Consider the following 19,408-nt stretch of genomic DNA (forward strand, 5'->3'; position numbering starts at 1 on the left):
GCAGGCACTGATAACAGTGCCTTGAAGAAAACTGAATGAGCCTTTCTTTTCATATCACTGAAGATCTATGGATTGGGTTCCAAGTTGTAGCACACATGTATACAGCCAGTTACTAGACAAATTGGATTTTCATTTTAATAGTTGACTTGTTTTAAAAAATAAAACCAAAAAAAAAAAGGTTTAATTTTTTGTCACTTGGCTGTTGCATTTTCAACATAACATTTACGATTGCATCCATGTGATCTAGAGGAACTCCACAAACAGAATACTGAAGTTTCGTCAAAATGCTTGATTACCTTTTAAGATTTTTGATTGTGTGTTAAATTGCTGCTTGGGAGGGGAAAAACCCCCCCCCCCCACCCCCCCCCCCCCCCCCCCCCCCCCTCTCTATAAAGCTGTGAAACCAACCAGGCATCTGGGCACTGTGTCAGATTGAGAACTGCAACAGCTCACATGCTTTGCATCCATAATGTTCAACCTTTAAAAGAGGCAGTGTTCAGTTTCACACTACATTCCTCCACATATTTCAGCCTTCTGTGCTTTTAACTGTTTAATAACACTCACCATTTAAGATCATTAAAAAGATGTTAAGATCATTAAAAAAAGTGCAGACATATACAGTGAAAAAGTTATATGAAACTAATGTTTCAATGTACTGTAATTGAAAAACAAGCTTTACATACAGTGCATTCTTCTAATCTATACTGCAATATACATTAGGCAGTATTATGACATTTCTTAGAAAAGTCACGTCTTTTCTTAGTGATTTTAATACACATCACTGTACTGTACACAGGCTATTTGAGAAGCAAAAGATGGTTCAAAAAGTGCATCTTAAATTCAAAGGAATAAGGCATTTGTTTTAGTGAGCATTTCCTCCAACATTACCAATCTTAAAACATTATCAAACAAACAGACAGGTACAGCAAGAATGATGAAGAATCACACCAAACCTACATGAATGAGCAATGAAAGATCAATACATTGTGAGGCACCCCACAAAAGGCACTACTGTTCATTCTATGACAGCCATACTTTAGCCAGCCTTATCAGGAACAGCACTTTATTTAATATGTCAAACTTGATCCAAGGTTTGTTTGTCAAAAAACTTGTTCCAAGGTTTGTTTTCAATTACATCTCACAGTGGAACAAAAGCCTTTATCTCATGGGAAGGCAACTGTTATGTCAAATCAACATATTTTGTAATTATTTGAGGAATAAATAATTCCAGACTGCTTAATTACCAAAAATGTGTATGTATGGATATTCTCTGAATATTTTTTGCCAACTTATTCGCGCTGTCAACTTATGCTATCAAATCTCTGAAATTCTACTCCCCCACCTAGCCAGTTTTTTTTTTTTTTTTTTTTAAACATCCCTTTCAAAGTGTTGCAAACATGACAACAAAAGATACGTGATCATGTTTCATTCCAGTATTCACCCAGCCGGATTTTAGTCTGCTGTTCATTGACTGCAGAATGAAAGGCTTTGACGAAGGTAACACTACTGTATGTGAAGTCAGTGGCCTGCACTTGCTTGACGAATGCAATTCCTCACAGAGGGCTGTTTCGCTGGCTCTGTGCACAGGGTTTCAACACGAAGGGGCAGAGATTCAATCACAAAATATACAGCGCCCACAATATCTCCCATCAGCTTTAATAACACACTTTCCAGAGGTGCAGTGGTTTTTAAAAATTGGGGGATTTTTATTAATGGGTGTTTTTTCACATGTGAAGGTTTGATTGAAATGGCTCAATTTTTAAACAGGAGATTACATTTGCTCTGTTTTTTTTTCCACTGAATTCTCGCCTAAGACGCCAATCCATACAGTAAATGAACCCGACAGGAATGGTAGGGTCAGGTGATCAATGTTGACCAATCACTGGGTGTCCGACCAAGTTCCCTCTCAGTATCACCTGATAAAATACAGACCAAGAAAGTAAACACCAAGACCTATCCTTATATAAACACTACAGCAGGTTTAATCCATTCTCAGCAGAGGCCAGACAGCAGTTAGGCCTATCCCCACCTAGCTAATAAAACCAGAACCAACACAACAAACTCTATTTTAGAACAACCAAATCACATGCCAGAAATGTCATGACAGACACTGGCGAGCCAAAAAAATAATCATTAAAAAAAGGAATACTATACATACATAAAGCGAAACTGTCAGCTTAATCTCGCTGCTATTCTTATCAATTACAGTAGATTATTATCTGATTGCTGGTCACCACTGTACGTGATCATGTGACTGCGGAACCTATGGTGCACCATGTAGGCAAAAACAAGACAGGAGAAACCGAACCAAGCCTTTGAGTTAACTGCAGTCATGCAAAGAGTCATGTTATTTAAAATTATATTGTCAGTCTGTCTTTTACACTCAATACCTGTATTTCACAAACAAAGGTCATTGTCACAAAATACAATATACAGCATAGTAGAGGAGTTCAACCGATGACCCAATTTAGATTCAACTTTGTACAATTAGCTACACATTTGGTTCCTAAATCCTTTAAACAGAGATGGTAATGCCAGTCATATTTCACAAGGCACATATTGTGCACAGTGCATATGCTGTGATGATGTTGTCTATATAAGGTACATGCTACAGATACCAGAATACATGGTCTAGTTTGTGGAGTGATCTTTAATGTCAGGCATTACAATCACTGTAGATTACAATAGAGTTATCCCTCTTACACAGCATAGTGCTTTCTCATCACTAGGATTCAAACATCAAAAGTAGTCACTTTTTCCAGGACTAATATGGCCTTTACTGGTACAGCATTATGTTGCTCATAATGCAGTTGTACTGTATTACAGTAGCCACTACCAGAGACCAAAAATATAACATCCTATATAATGAAAGCCTGCTTTAAAAAGTAGATGTGTAGTTAGAAATAACACACTATGGGCATATAGATTCTGTTTTATCAAAGTAAGCACATTTCTTAACTAATAGCACTGCCAAGTCTGAGCCAGCACCAGAAAACGAGAAATGCGAACAGCACAGGCCCATATTTCAGCTACTCTGGGAGCATGTGACTTGCTTCTCCAGCTCAGCCAGTCATTGTACCCTACTGTAACACTGCAGGAAAATGGGAACAGAATACATTTACTCCTGAATAGGACACAGCTCAAAACTATTTGGGATTCAGATGCTGCAATCTGCCGGGAATGAGTAATTTAAAAAAAAAAAAAAAAACACTGCAAAACTGTGACTGGAATAAACCTAGCAAGGTCTTTGATTTCTGCAGGGAATCGTTGTTAATTTCCTCCATTACAGAAACAAAACATAAAACTGGTATTGTGCTTTACCAGAAAAGTTAAACATGAACCTGGATTTCTTATTCATACTTGAAATTATCAAACATACAGTAATGAGAGCTCATAACATTTAAGTCGCACACGCACACACACTGCTTATACCACATTTTTGTTCATTATGTCAACCGGGGAGAAGAAAATTCAGCCTTAATGAATTCTAAACAATATTATACTGCAAGTCTTAGGCTCAATGGATCTTATCAGTAGCAACTACACTTATAAATTTGTGGTGTACTCTACTCTGCCAACACTCCCTATTTTGTTCTTCATGCATGTATACCTTATATCAAATGAAAGGCCACAACATCTCGTCTCATATTTTGAGAGTTGCAACGGCAGCATTTTTTATTGACTAATTTTGAAACATGTTAATATGATTAATTTAGTAGCCTATTATGATGTTGGGCTGAATAATTATTGTATCAATTTTGTTTATTAAAAAAGCACATTCTAGCCAACTATTGCATGCCAAGTTTCAGCGATATTACATTATTTCAAGCCTGATTTTTCCGTTTCTGTAATAGTGTAACTGAACAAAACATGAACTGTTCTCAGTTTTACAACTTAAAACAAAAAGGTAGGGCTGAGCATTAACTTTCAACAATATAATCTAGCTATAACTTTAACACGGTAATGCACTTTGTTTCGTTGTTTTGTTTGTGTGTTTTGTATTTAATAGAATATAAAAGATCAACAAATACAAACACTGTTCATATACAATATGGAATGAACACCGACAGCACACTAGGTTTCAATCTTTGAATGCAAAGGCTGTTGCATCCACAGTTTGAACTAGCGCTGTCCAGCCTTTAGTTCACGGACAGAGCAACAAAAACAGGTTTTCATTTTCAGCACTAAAGTTAAATGCATGCATGCCACAGCCCGATGTATAAACAATATAAAAGCATCCCCACAATAGAACGGCAACAAGAACAAAAAACAACTTTGACAACCTTTTAATGACAATCTTACAGCTGGAGCAGAAAACAAAACGAAACGACACACACACACATATATATAACAGCTGACTAGGACAGTCTATATAACGTACATAACTATTTGCTTGAGTTTTCTTATAGATTTGTATCCAGTTACAAATGTACTATTTCCAGGAGAAATGCATGCTGTCGAAAGATAAATACATTTAATGAACAGCAACTAGCCAGGCCCTTATATTATTGCGTCGTTTAGCGCACATGACTACAGCACTGTACAGCTCCGTGATTAATTCGATGCATGCCAGGGCCAAATCTGGAAGGCAACAAACAATCTGCAGACAACGAACTTTTTTTTTTTTTTTTTTTTTTACACTGACTTTCCATTGCATATTAGTACCATAACGCACAATAAAAAGCGTATGATTAATATGTTATTGACACTTACTTTATAAAATAGCTTGCTCCTTCATCCGTAAAGCCTTCCTCCCAGCCCCGCGGTAGGTCTGGAGATTAGTGGAAAAAACAGAAAAAAAGTGTAAAGAATCACTCAAACAGTCAGACGCTGAAAACCATAACAAGAAAAGTTTAATGTAAAAAAGTTTCGGACTTTCAGAAATAAAACGTACCTGACCGTATCATGTGCCCGGAGTTGACAGGTTCACCACTACGAGGATGTAACCAAGTGGTGTACTGAGTTTCATCGCTGGAAAAAAAAATACAATACACCTGTTACTAAGCAAGTGGGCCATGCAAACTTCTCGAAACAAAGTGAACAACAGCGATAACAAGCCCGGGTTCAATAAACTGGCCTCTTACTTGACAAAAAAGACCCTGCCGTCTTCACAGACTCCATAGGACCAGTGTTCAGGTAAAGTATCCCGCCCTAGCGGAGCCGCCATGATCCCGGTTTGAAGTACTGTTTCATTCACTCTCTGGGGATTCCGAGGCTCTGCAATCAGTTCTTAAAGGAACAGGCCACCGTCGGCGAAAACAGCCCATGAGCTTTATTGTGTTGCCGACAAAAAATAGCGTGCAGAAAAGGTTGGATTTGGTTTAGCTAGATTTAATTTAATTTAATTTAAAATCAGTCTTCGTTAAATATATGGAAGACTACAAAGCGGTATTTAATTCAATATGTTAATATACCATTATTCAGCAGACTTTATGAAGCAACATTTGTTAATTCTATAGGGTGATGCAAAACCCTTGGCCATAGCTGTGTAGGTGAATATAGTCATGTTTGCACAGCTACAGTGTAAGAATATACAACTAGAATAGGTTTTACTGCTGGTGCACAAGTCTTATAGAAGGTATAGAAGGTAATGCGGGTATACCAAGCTTAAAAAAGAAGTTGAAAACTACTTCCAGTCGAAACGCTTGTCGTTGAGTTTATTAAGTTTCTTTTAGTATTAGTAAATAGTAAAACTTGTAGTGTGTTCCTGAAATGAATGAGATCCCTAGCATTAGCAGGAGCATTTTAAAGGAAACTTTCATTGAAATGTAAAAACTGTTCTGCGACCTCCACCTGACCTTTTCTGTCTATTGAGTTCTTTACATTGTATATCTTAAATTGTTCGGTTTGTAATTGCAGGAGTGGAATTAAGACTACTGCAGAGCAGTTTCACCCATTCCAGGTAGTACTAGAAGTCACGACAGTGTAGAGATAACAAGCACAGGTGTGTCATTAAACCGGGGGTGGACAATCACACTCCTGGTGGGTCATTCTGCACCAGGTTTAACAGGTAAAATGAGATCATTAACGACTTCAGGGTCTTGATGGAGGTTTAATTGGTGCACTTAGAACAGGATTAGAACAAAGACAGGAGTGAAATGGCCCTAAAGGACAGTGTTTGACTGCCCTTGTATTAAACTCTAAGTAAAACCAGGACTGGATCACACTGTTATGCAATGGGAGTCCTAATTCCACCCTGGTAATTATGTTCATAATTCCTGGAGGGCAGAAGTCCAAGTGGAAATTAGCACAAGGAGCAATAATAATATCTGAGTTTGCACAAGCAAATCCTCTTCACTCTGCACCCTGATGAATTTCTACAGTCAATTCATACGTAGAGAAGTAGTAGACATAGTAGCCAAGGTTTTACACCTATTAATCATCTGTGGCTGTGGCTTTGTTTATGAAAGCACTTTCTACAGTATCCTATCTATACGGAGCAACTGGATGCCATCCTGAAGTTGACCTCGTTTATTAAAAGAAATCTGCTGAAAGTTAAGGCTGAGGAATTTCACAGATAGAAAATCCCATTTCCACCTCCATATCCGATTAAGTAGAGCTCAGGGGTCTTATTGGAAGTCTTTTTCAGAATCCATAATGCAACAGACAGCTCAAAAAGGGCAGACAGGATTAAGCACCCATTGTGTGTTAAATTTGATAAGCCCAGGAGAACCACTGGCAGATCTGCCCCCAGTTAGGCAATCAGAAGTCATTATCTCAAGCAATGTGACATGGAGCTGTATTTAGATCTAAATATACCTAACAATAACAGGACATCTCTCAGAAAGCTACAAAATAAAGGAGAACGTTACTTGAAGTGAATAGCTTTCATTAAAAGCGCAGTTTACCATTCTACATATGTAGTAGTTTCCATGGAAACCCCACTCCATTGCATTGACTTCTTTCAGATTGTGCCCCTTGTGACTGAAGCTACACCCTTAAAAAAAGTATCACAGTGAGTGAGATTGGTCCTTTGCCACAACTGTAAATTCAAAATAAGAGCTATCAGAATGTAAAAATGTAAGTTTGACATACATGCACACATACAGCTACAGCCACAAGGTTTTCATCACCTATAGGATGAAAACATTTTGCTTCATAAATGAAACCTGCTGAATGATGTTATGTTAACATAACTTAAATTACATAAGCTTTGTAGTTTTTCATATAGTTAATGAAAAACTGACATTTAAAAATGTGACATTTCGAAATCTAACATGAAATATTCTATCACTATTATGGCTTCCGGTAGACTTTTGTGACATGATGTTAAATAAAATATCTAAATTCTGTTCATCTAGCTTTTGTTTTAATGATGTCTCAATACTAAAATTCTAGGTGATGCAAAACTTCTGGCCTTAGCTGTACATACATACAAGACAGACAGATGCCTCTATATATACTCACGGTATCTCACACATTCTGATATTTTCTGTAATTAAAGAATATACACACCGCTGATGAAGAAAACCCTTCACTATTTGGCACTGGAACTTGTCCAGTGGGGACACCACAAAAATGGAATTTTACCAATTTTGTTGTTTTTTTTCTAAAAAGCTTAAACAATAGCCCCCTCTGTCATTGTTACTATGAAGAAATACATTGATGATTCATCAGGCCTTTTAGTTTCAGAAAGTTTATATCGTCATGTTTCAAAACACACACCAACTTTAAAGTCTTTAAATAAATGGTAAAGTAAAAGTTTTGTGAATAAGGCTGGCAGTTACATGTTTTAATTGTACTAATATGTAATGCACATTCTGTAGCATGTTTATAATTATGTTTATAATTCCGTGGAGGACAAATGCAAAGAGCCCAATGGAACATCTCTCTCCATCGTATCAGAGTGTGCAAATCCAAATCCTCTCCACCTTACACCCCAATACATTTCTACAGTAATTTCACTAGGAGGGTGAGTGATGTCTCAAAGTGGATGCACTTTTCAAAGAGAAAAAAACTATTTCATAGGCTGCTATTGACCTTTTTAGCAAGTGGTCCTTCGCTCCCCTTGGTATGTAAAATCCATTTGTAGTAACATTTGTGACTTTTCAAAAGGGAACATCAGTAATGTGCAGAAGTTATTCTATTTCTTTGAAAATAAATCCTGGGCTTTATTTTCTTACAAGATTGTCCTACTAGCGCAAAGCTAATCATTGTGTTTATTGCAGCGACTTGACACATTCAGAGTAATATTAGCATTTGCACGATAAACTAATACAGTATAACCGTAAAGAATATTATACAATAGTTCATGATGAATTCATGTAGATAAAGGGGTTTAATGAGTCTTTAATGAGAAACTTTTAGGCCTATTTCATACAAATGTAATACTGTATAAATTGAATCCAAGGAAATCGTAAGATAATTTATACATTGCATTTGAAATAGGTACTTATTTATTCTATGATATTATCATTTTTTACTATTTTAACATTTTTTCCAAGTACGCCAATAGCTTTTCCGCCATAATTTGAATCCTGGTAACAGTAACCCAGAAAAGTCCAGCTCTTTTAAATCTGATCCTGGCCAGTTGCTCCCAGTGGTCTGGAAGAAGCTAAGGAAGTTCTGTTGTTAACAGTCATACACCACCAGTGGGAAGAACACTCTGACAAACACAATTCAGTTTAACATCATATATCTCCCTCTGGCTTCCTACGCAGTATCCATTGTTAAGTTTTCTGGCAGGTAAAGGTCAATGAGCGATTCTTACAGTATTCAAGCATGTTTTTCATTTTACCATTTACCACTTATAAATCCTTATCAGCACATTGGAGAACAGAAGGAAGAGAGCCTTCCCCTCACCTTAATAATATATGTATGGATAGTCTAAAACACTGTTGTCATTGAAGAAGCTATGAGATGCTGCCCTGGCAGTATCTTAAAATACCACTCTGCTTCTTCTCGTCCTCAACAATTACACTGTATGTTGATAATGTAGGAGGTTGCATCTCAGTTTCTTTCGTAAATACTTCAGCAGATGGTGCCCAAACAAGTTTTCTCTTAACAAAACCACTGTCTCTGGTGATTTCTATTTTTAAGAAATCTGCAACCCAGGCCTCCCCAATGGCGCATCAGGTAAAGGTCCTCTGCATGGAGTACAGGATGCACCCTACAGCCTGGGCATCACCAGTTCAAGTCCAGGCTATTCCATTGCCGACCGTGGACGGGAGCTCCCAGGGGGCAGCACACAATTGGCCAAGCGCTGCCTGGTGGGGGGAGGATTTAGGTCGGCCAGGGTGTCCTCGGCTCACTGCGCACCAGTGACACCTGTAGTCTGGCCGGACACCTGTGGGCTTGCCTGTAATCTGCCCAGAGTTGTGTTGTCCTCTGATGCTGTAGCTCTGAGGTGTCTGCATGGTGAGCCTGCAGTGTAAAAAGAAGCAGGTGGCTAACAGCACACATTTCAGAGGACAGCATGTGTTTGTCCTCGCCACTCCTGAGTCAGCACGGAGGCAGTGGTGAATTGAGCCTAAAAATAATTGGACATTCTAAATTGGGAGAAAATAATAAAAATAATTAGCATGGGATGATCTGTGGTTATAATTGTGTCAGAGCACCAATATACTGCAGTTCTCTTATACAGCAATTCAGCAACATTTTTTTGTCATAAAAGCCCTGTCCTAAGTTGACTTTCTAATATGGTACTGCTCCAGATAAACAGTAATAGAAGGTCTTAGAGGCCAACTAATTATTTATTCCGGGCAAAAGGTATTTGGGGAAATATAAGTTTATAGATGGTTAGATCTTTTTTCTTTAATATACAAACAACTCACACTGCTGAGTTGTAGGTGTATTCATGTTTTAAGACAAGCTAAGGCACACACTGTTTCAGTGACAGCTTCAATGTGCAAACCTTTGTGAAGAGAAATCGTATGTTTCCTCTGTTTTTCACTAAGCAGCGATTTATTCCTTTTTCCTTTGCAGCAGTGCCCTTTATTTACTGTTGAAAAATGCCTTGTGACTTAGGACTTTCGGTGCAATACGAGGCATACATTTTGATTAGCCAGATAATTAATATTCATAGGTCTGTGTTTCTGGCTGTCAGGATAATCAATGGGAATGCTGGTTTATAAATAGCTCCAGATAATAAGTAACACATGATTATTAAATATGAATTTAAGACAGTCGGTCTGCTGTTATATGTTCTATATGATATTTAAAGATACACTCAAATATAATGAAGTGGGGCTGTAACAAAGCTTTTGCTCCTGGTCGTAATCTAAAAGACTACAAAAAACAGTTGAAAAAACATGGATGCAAGTTTAGCAGAACCCCTAAATTATTAGATGTTTTAATATTGAAACATTGAATGCTTTTTTATTCCTGTTACAAAAAATGACAATACAGTTCAGTTCATTCAGTACTGTTGCATATGTAATTTACATGCGTAATATTGTTCCAGTCAATTTTTTAAACCAGGATGAGAACTTACACCTCACTTAGATAGTTAGAATAAAATGACAATAAATTGCTAATATAAGTGGATTTATGGACAGGGAAATTGCAAGAGATGCCCATGCTTGGTCAGATAAACTCTTCAGCAGTCTGACAAGTATATTATCACACCATTGCCATTGATAGAATGACAGTTCAATAAAGAGCAATTGGAAAACATGATGTTCCAAATGTACTTTATTAGTACCAGAACGAACACCACACTACGACTGAGTGTTTTATGAAATACCTACGGCATGTTAAGACTAAAACAAATGCAAGCGGATGTTTTTTAGACTCCTGGGCGAGAGTGCATTAAGAAGTCTTACCCTTACACGTTTTGCCCCTTGAGGTCTAACCATTGACCAGCTGAGGTCTCTTCTGCCTGGTTGGGATACAGAACTGACAACTATGCCTCCAGGACAAAGAAGGCTTCAAACCTTCCTGCTCAAAAGAATATACTACTCCTAATCCATACTGCATGCATGCAAGTAATGTAAACCTGGAGAACATAGCAGTCACAATCACATGAAATGATTACAATTTATCTGCAAGAAGTCTACAGATAAGACCTTGCAATCCTTTTATTTGTTTGTTTTTGCCTATGAATGCTTTTTCAGTAATATACCAGTTATTCTTCTTCATACCAGTACTGTAAACTAAATGCATGTTACTCTAATGTCATTGTGACAGAGCTCGAATGATTCTCCCTCCCGACCTATGAGGGTGCTGTGTAAAGGGAACAGAGTACTCTGTACTAAATGGCATGAGTTTATTCCCAGGGTTAGGTGGAAGTCAGCCATCTAGAAAAGGGGCGGAACTACGGTACCCGAACTCCATGTCCCAGACAGGAAAAGGCATGGCATCCATGGATTGGAGGAGCGGATGCGCTCGTTAACCAAGGGGTCATGAGGGAGGGTATAAATAGGAGTTGTAGTGAAAGTAATCTGTTCCTTTGTAAATGGTTAGAACAACCTAGAAGGAGACCCTGTGTTACGAGAAACGTGAGTGTTGTGTTTGTTTTGTTTGTCTAGTAAACACTGTTTGTTTGTTATTTAGACTACTAACACAATCCAGAGCTGTAGCCGAATGCCAGCATCAAACTTGGACACCAGCACTTTGTTTCGCGGAGAACTATCTTTGCCCCACGAGTACTAATTCACTCATTGTAGTACCTGTGTTACGTGTTGATGTAAAAGAAAAGACTTTTGGTTGTGGGTCAAACCCAGGGATTATAAATAAAGTGATACACACTGCTGTATCACTGTACAACATTATTATTTACAGGTGTTTGCCGTCAGGCTCTGGACATTATTAATTCAATAAACACCCTCGCACCTGAATATCGTTGTTTGTCTGTTTCTTTTGCACTGCTGTATTGCCTTCACATGCACTCACTTACCCACTTTGCCGCAGTCATATATCAGGCACATACGCCTATAAAATATGGGAATGGTTGTTCTTAATTTCTGTGCCACGCTCAGTGTGTTTTTTATAAACATGTGTCTCCTCTTAGGAATAATTTAAAAAGGCATACAATGCCAGTGGCTTACATTGTTTTACCAACTGAATGAATCATTTATCATGAACATGTTTCATTCCAACAAACAAGCTGAAAGTTGCTCATCAGAGTATAAAATGAAAATCGCTTAGCAACCTCATTAAGAACCATTTCCAGTGGGTCTATATTTAGTCATATAAACAAAGCATTTTATCCAATGGTGTGGGCTATTATAAGAGCTCTTATGTGCACAGTACATAACTTTAGCAATTTGTTTTTGTATATACATTCTAATTACTCATGCTTTTTTTCACCTGCTTTGAGACAGAAGTGGAGATCATGAAGGTACTTAAAGGTAATCCATCTCTTCTATAGGAAAGTGTACTGAAGAAGATAGAAGGCACAAATCCAAAACAATGATTTCTCTGCAATGACAGATTTCACTATTGTACATTATACTGGACAACAGCTTTCAGTTGTTCCTGTTTCCAGAGCTGCATTTGCAGGATATTCTGCTGTAAACAGAATTTCAGAAACAGACACAAGCAAACTACCAAAGGATCTACAACAGAAGAAAAGGGGGACCCATGATACCATTGCTATTGCTAATAAGAGATAAGAAAATTTATTTGGAAACATTGCTTGGTACTAAGAAAGGATTGAACATCCCAAAGAAAGTTTCAGGCTTCACAAAATGACCTTCTGTTTTTAATGTGTGCTATAAGAGACTTCTGAACACACAGGGCCTGATTTCTAAAGAAATTCCTGTCAAAAAATTAATAATACATTGAGATGGAGTTCAAGTTGAGTCCACTGCTGTTCAAACTCCAATATTGCATTGAAATATTAAGTATGGGTCAGAAACTTCTAGAAAATCAATTAGGCACATCATGGCTCAGTAAGATTATGTAAAGGGGCTGAAGCACATGATGTGTCATCTGATCGACTGTGCAGTAGTATAAGACCAAGAACAGTTAGTTGGTCATAAAATTGTTTAGTTCAAAGATTTGTGTTCTGAGGTATGGTAGTTAAAGCTTATGAAATGGACATCTTGAGAAGATAATCACTGTACTGTTATTGCCAGGGAAAACAATGGCTGCATAGACATCTGAAAGGTGTCATTCAATCAATATATACATTAAAACTAAATGCAGATTTTGAATAAGCTGTAGTTATGACAGGGATAGGCTTTCAGATTGAAAATTCTGTGCGATTCAAACGATTTTGAAAATCACAAATAATTCAAAATCAGGAGAGAAATGAGATGTACCGTACAGGGTACAATGGTAGCTGAGTGAGAGGTGTTTTGTCAGTTAGCAGAAGACAGACAGAGGTTTAAGAAGCATGCATTGTTAAAGACTAGGGAAGCAGACATGAAAAATGGAGGGACATTACTTAGCACAGCCTGAATGAGGCCCAGCCTTTTACTTATTGAGACAATGAAGAACAAGAGGCTCCATTAGAAGCTATGCAATATGGAGAATGTATTTTCATTTTTGACATGTTAATTCCAGCTATATCTTGCATATCTTCATATTGTTTTTCTTTATGTAAATCCAGATGTCACACCTCAAATGACATAAAATGTATCAATCAAATCTGGGTTGCACTTGCAGTACAAGCTCTTAACCTTCTGCAACACAAATGCAAAACTCCAGTTTTAAATGTACTTGTTTTTAACCAAAGACCTTTCTTACCTACTGCATACTGTATCTTTCCCAAGCCCTTGACATTAGCATTATTGGACATCCAGGCAGATATAAAAGGCAGTGCAAATGTACTGTTAAATAATTAAGAAAGCTTTCTCTACAATGATATGTCTTTTTTCTGATAACAATGTTTTATTGTTTGCAAGTTATTTACATAATGCATAAGCACCCAATCTAAAACAAAACCAAATTAAAAAAAAACAAACAAAAAAAACACCTTAGATAATAATGAAGCCTTCTCTTTTGCTTGTTAAAACACTTCATATTTCTTTATGATTCTCAAACACACTTACATCACCTCTCAAGGTTCAAGGTTATTTTTCAAATGTCCTCATTTCTTTTTATGGAGATGCTTTAAGTCTTAGTCTGACATGTATTAATTGTTTAATTACCTAATATCTAATATATAAAAAAGAATGACTAGAATGTAATATTTGATTAAGAAATACAATTCTATTGTTGTAGAGTCTGAGTGCCTGCAATTTTTGAGATAAGGAATCTAATCTATTTAAGGAATAGCTCCCTTAGCAGGAAAGAACCAGATTAAGTAAAAAGTGTGGATTTCTGTTTTATTTACAGCCAGGCTGCAAGTCTGAGATAACAGCTCTAAATGACATAAGCAACACATAGAGGTTTTACACCTACAAGTGTATCTACATCAACTTTAAACAGAAACATGAGCTGGCTTTCTTTATTTGAAATATGCTAGACCCACTTAGCCTAACTGTATTCTTTCTGTGGTATTTTCTGTGATAAAATGGATATCTAGAAAGCTGAAAACTAAATTACTTAAATACCGACCATCGGGGGGAACATAAATTCAATGAATATTTGATTCAATTTCACTTAGCTAACAAATGCTGTTACTTCTGGCACCCAGTGATTTATGATATCCCAATGCTTTGGGAGGCACCCTCCAGAGCAGGAACATATCAAGACATTACTCATGGTTAAAACACCTGCAGAATAGAACCATTCCATTCACGTGCAGCAAAAGTGGTCATTCTGACAATACTAGAAGGTTGTGTATTCTGTCTCATTACTGATTCTTATTCAATGCCAATGTATAAGCAGTTGATACATTAATTCAATCCAAACAGCCTGCAAATGCAGTATAATAATATGGGCGTTTTTCAGCTTCGTGCTTGAATAAGAAGATTCTGGTATGCTGATTGCATATTCGACTATTGTTCATATGGAGATTGGGAGGATAAATAATGCATGCCATTGCATTGAGAAAGAAACAACATGACAAAGAAGTCCTCCACACAGCCGGCGAGCAAGTTTCTCAACAGCATACCAGAAGCTTATGCTTAATTCGACCCAAAACAGCTTGTAAAAGATAGGAAGTGACCTCCACTGAGGCATATTTATTTGTCCAAGGCCTCAAGTAGTTGGCATATGGCTATTACCTCTGTGACAGCAAAATGATTAAGAAAATCTTCCAAAACATTGTTCAAAAAAAGTGCTGTGATTGTACATATTGTCATCATTCTGCAGCAGAACAAAACTATGAATAATTCACACCAGCCTCAGTGTCATCAGTTACATGACAGAGTCACCAAAAGATGTATTCTATGATCAAGTTCAACCTAGGGGTAAAAGATAAATACTTATTAACTTGCTTGGCATGCTCAAATGATATTGTACAATAAAAAAAAAAAAAAAATCATTCCATTTATCTCCATTGCGCATTAACTTCCATGAGCAGGAAATTCACACGCACACTCCAAGTGTTAACAGGAGTACCACACAAGTTTGGCACATTATTACTGAGTAACACTTAGAAACCTAGAACTATGTGCCATAAATTCTCATTGTTATAAGATATTAGCAAGTCTTGTTGTATTTTTAGATTTTATTACACTCTCACCTGAACGTAACAACTACAGTATCAACAGTAATTAGAGGCAATTTCAGATAATTACCTTACTAATTGATATAAATTAGATTGATTCAATGATTCCATTGAAATAGCATATTTTGTCTGATAATTCATGCAACTAGTGCTGACTGTGACATCACTGGTTGGATCAGTATTCTTTAGTGTTCTCTAGATCAGTGCTCTCTTATCTGGATCTGATACTCAGATTTTAATATCATTTGCAGAGCACTGTTTTTTTATTTTATTTTTCATTTATTTCCAAATATAGGTATCATTCTAAAACAATATAAAAGATGCAAGTATCTTTGTAATAATAACTAAAGTGCCAGTACTATAGCGAATACTACAGTCTTATGTTCATCTGCAGTACATAACTTTTTCTCACCATGGCACTGCAATATTTATCATCTGATGCCCCCTTGTGGTAAAATCCTTGATTACATTAACTTACTCCAACAGCTGAATAAAAGTTAAGAAATAAAGGTTTTTAAATGCGTCCAAAAAATGAATTCATTATCCAGGGATGAAAGAACCAGCATAAAGGGCTGCTCTATAGCAATACTTCTTTTCAAAGTGAAGATTTTGGAAATAAAAAGATTCAACGGCACGATGATAAGGGGAGCAGTGATAAAAGTACTGAAGCAATTTTTTTAAAAATTAAAACCTAATGTAATAAAACCTTTTAGTGAGGACTGTAACGTGCATGGAGCACAGTGTAGATGGACGCTGATTCTGTTGGGGTTGTGTGATCGTATCACAGCACTGAGCCTCTCTGCACAGCCAGCTCATGTTAGCAGATGGAAGGTCAGCCAACTCCTATTAAGTGATTCTTCACCATGAAGATGACTGGACTGTAATAAGAACAGCACACAAAAACGCTAAGGGGACCTCGGCTGTACCAGTCACACGCCTCTTAATTACTGAGGGGGCGCTGAAGACACTGTATACAAAACATATAACAACTTAACACTAGTTTCAAAGGAAAAGAAATACAGGCTTAATAAAATTAAAAATGATCAAAGAATCCACATAGGAAAGGACATTGTGTTGACTCAGAAACAAGAAACAAGAAAATTACATTAAAATAACAGGTTTCATTATGTGTAGGTTGTCGCTTTGGTATTCAAGGAGATTTTTACAGTTCTGCAAGCAAAGATAATCTGCCACATTAACAACATTATCTTACACCTGTGTTCAATTATTTCATACATGTTTACTCAAAAATAAATTATGATTGAGTAAAACACTATAAAAGTATCTGTTGGTAATGCCTGGAGCTCTATTCTCACACATAATGTTGTGCTAAGTGCATATGTATACATATATCAGTAAATGGTAACTGTGTTTGTTATCAATAATATTCTGCATACAGTACACCTGTTTTTCAGATGAAATGCTGAAGTCATCTTTAAATAACCCTCAGCTAATTAAAACCCAGTGGACTCATCCATTACCTGTCCCCAAACTACAGCAGTCTGCTGCAATCGTCTGCAATTCTTTCCATGTTACAGTAGAATAGGTTGACTACGGTAAAGACTAAACTGCAAACACAATATTACACTGTCAACATATTATGATACGTATCCTGTACACTACAGCATATACACTAGCAGTCATGAAATGAAATAAATTATTCCTTGCATTACAGGATCCTTTTGGAATGCTGCAGTATTTTAAAACTTTAAATGAAAATTTAAGTTTTAAAATACTTAAAGCAGCACAGACTCCATCTTATATAGCTTTACTAATAAGAAATTATATTGCTCGAAGAATGTCAATGCAAGCATGTACAGTATTTTCAAGTACTGTCCTTGGATCATCATGTGCAAAGGGAGACAAATAACTAAGTGATTAATAACCGGTTTGTTGAGTGGAAGAGATATTTCATCATGTTGTAATTGACCCTGTTTGTGCACTACTCTCTCCTGGGCACTAGGCCCTGCCACATTTCGTTATGCATTTCTGCTGCCACATCTGTATTAATAAACCTTGACTTGAAACACACTTAGACCTGCTCAGTTTGGACTGCAGTACGTCTGATTAATGTTATCAACCAACTTCAGGGCAAGGTGGTTTACCTCCTTTCATGCATTCAGATGCATTCCTGATGAATAATAATTTTGTTTTCTTTAAAGATTCATTGTGCAAGAAAGAAGGTTGCTATCTGGTTGTCAATAGGCTTTCAGTAAGAAACACAAGTTAACAATTTTAAGTTTTCTCCACAAACATGTTCCCTTTAAGATTTTTTGTCTGTTAATTGTTTTACTTAGGGCAAACTATACAAGGTCTAGTGCAATGGTCACAACTTGGGCTGGGATTGACTGGGAGGGATTTCAATATTTATTATTATATTTTCAGACAGAACTCTTAAACCCTGGACCCTACCCTACACATACCTGGGGATGAGCAGGGAGCTACAGGATATGAAAAGTGTGTGCTAGCAGAGAAGCGCAATGGAGTGTGTTATTAGACCAGCACATGTCAAGGCCATTGAAAGGGCAATACTGCCAGGTAAGCTACAAGGGTTTGATAAAGTAAATCACATGATGGATACAATCATAAGAGGTTACTGACCCCTTTATTAAGGCGATACAGACGACTGGTTCTGATCTACCAAAGCTCTTAACTCCACTTTGCAATTTAAACCATTTTTGTGAAAGGAAAATAGCAAAATGAAACGTTACAAAACTAGAAAAAAATAAATAAATTCTATAGCCTAATGTGTCTCTAATCAAGCCTCCAAAGTCAAATTTCTTTTCATGTGCAACACATTAAGGCACATTTTGCAATTGTGTGTTCGGCGCCAGGAACAATATCCAGTTCCATATGACAATAGCTTTTTTCATAAATGAGACATAAAGGGTTTATTTTTAGGACAGTTGTTTCTCACTTGTCTGTTATATTACCGGGAATGGAGTGAGGCTTTGAAAATTAAAGCCTGTTGTGTATTTTAGTGTTACATATACTGTGTCTCACCATAGGTATACAAGGTTTCTGTAAGATAACAAGTTATGCTCTTGCTACAGCCGGCAACCACATGAAGTTGTTAATGTCATCTGTAATTTGTTGAAACTCAAGGAAGCAAATCTGCAATGCAAACGATTCTGTAAAGCCTGGGCAGACTGGCATTTTCTGTAGCCTGCATTCATGAAGGAATAGCATAAAAAGAAGGTATTTGTACTTGAAACAACAGAGTAAATTAAAATGAATCTTGAGTTTTGATTTAGAAAATAAACCTGCAAATAATTTGTTAACACACAGCGCTCTGGCATTTCAGTTAGTGTATTCAATGGTAGGTGTTACTGAATGAATCATTTACGTACAGCGAAGAACATGATTAGTCTGTGAGCTAATTATTACTGTGACTGTTCATAAAAAACATAGATTGTTTTAAAATGCAATGTAGTTAATATTATGAAAAGGTAACTGTGTATAGTTACAGTACAGACAAGCCTGCTTATATCTTAAAGTGGTCATTATACAGGTGTTAACCAAGTACATAGGAGAACTAATTAAAAAGGTTTATACTAGTCAGGGCCTCACTATGAAACACAGCAAAACATGTTATCACTGCAAGAGCATTAACAGGTTCTTTCTTAGCTAAAAACCACAAATGGTGCTTACATGGGTCAATTCTTATTGTATAAGCAACTTACTTTCAAGTACTTGCAATTATTGCCAAGTTCATACTGGCTGGCTTATCAGCTTGAAACAGAAAAAACTTATCTTCACATACTCCACCCTGCGTCCGAGGTACAATTTCAGCAACACAGGAGAAAAAAGACTGAAATGAATTAGAAAATCCAAAAAAATATTTAATAAACTTTACAAACAATTATCTTGCTAAAGACATGGTTATTAAATATATATATATACACA

General features: G+C 36.8%; 1 protein-coding gene across 7 annotated transcripts in view; it reads right to left on the reverse strand.

Annotated features, from left to right (window-relative positions):
- LOC121294929 (pleckstrin homology domain-containing family A member 7-like) overlaps window positions 1–5,329 on the reverse strand; it is a 114,822-nt gene extending 109,493 nt beyond the window's left edge. For 6 of the 7 annotated variants that reach the window (XM_041219149.1, XM_041219145.1, XM_041219144.1 and 3 more), the window contains exons 1-3: window positions 5,085–5,328; window positions 4,895–4,971; window positions 4,714–4,771 (exon numbers count right to left, since the gene is read on the reverse strand). In XM_041219149.1, coding sequence (XP_041075083.1) covers window positions 4,714–4,771; window positions 4,895–4,971; window positions 5,085–5,167 — 218 coding nt within the window. In that variant the 5' untranslated portion in view covers window positions 5,168–5,328. Of the gene's footprint in view, window positions 1–4,713; window positions 4,772–4,894; window positions 4,972–5,084 lie in introns of all 7 variants that reach the window. The other variant, XM_041219142.1, reaches the window with a different exon arrangement.
- Between the last annotated feature and the right edge of the window lie 14,079 nt (window positions 5,330–19,408).

Source organism: Polyodon spathula, chromosome 19 (genome assembly GCF_017654505.1).
Source record: "Polyodon spathula isolate WHYD16114869_AA chromosome 19, ASM1765450v1, whole genome shotgun sequence".
Lineage (NCBI taxonomy): Eukaryota > Metazoa > Chordata > Actinopteri > Acipenseriformes > Polyodontidae > Polyodon > Polyodon spathula.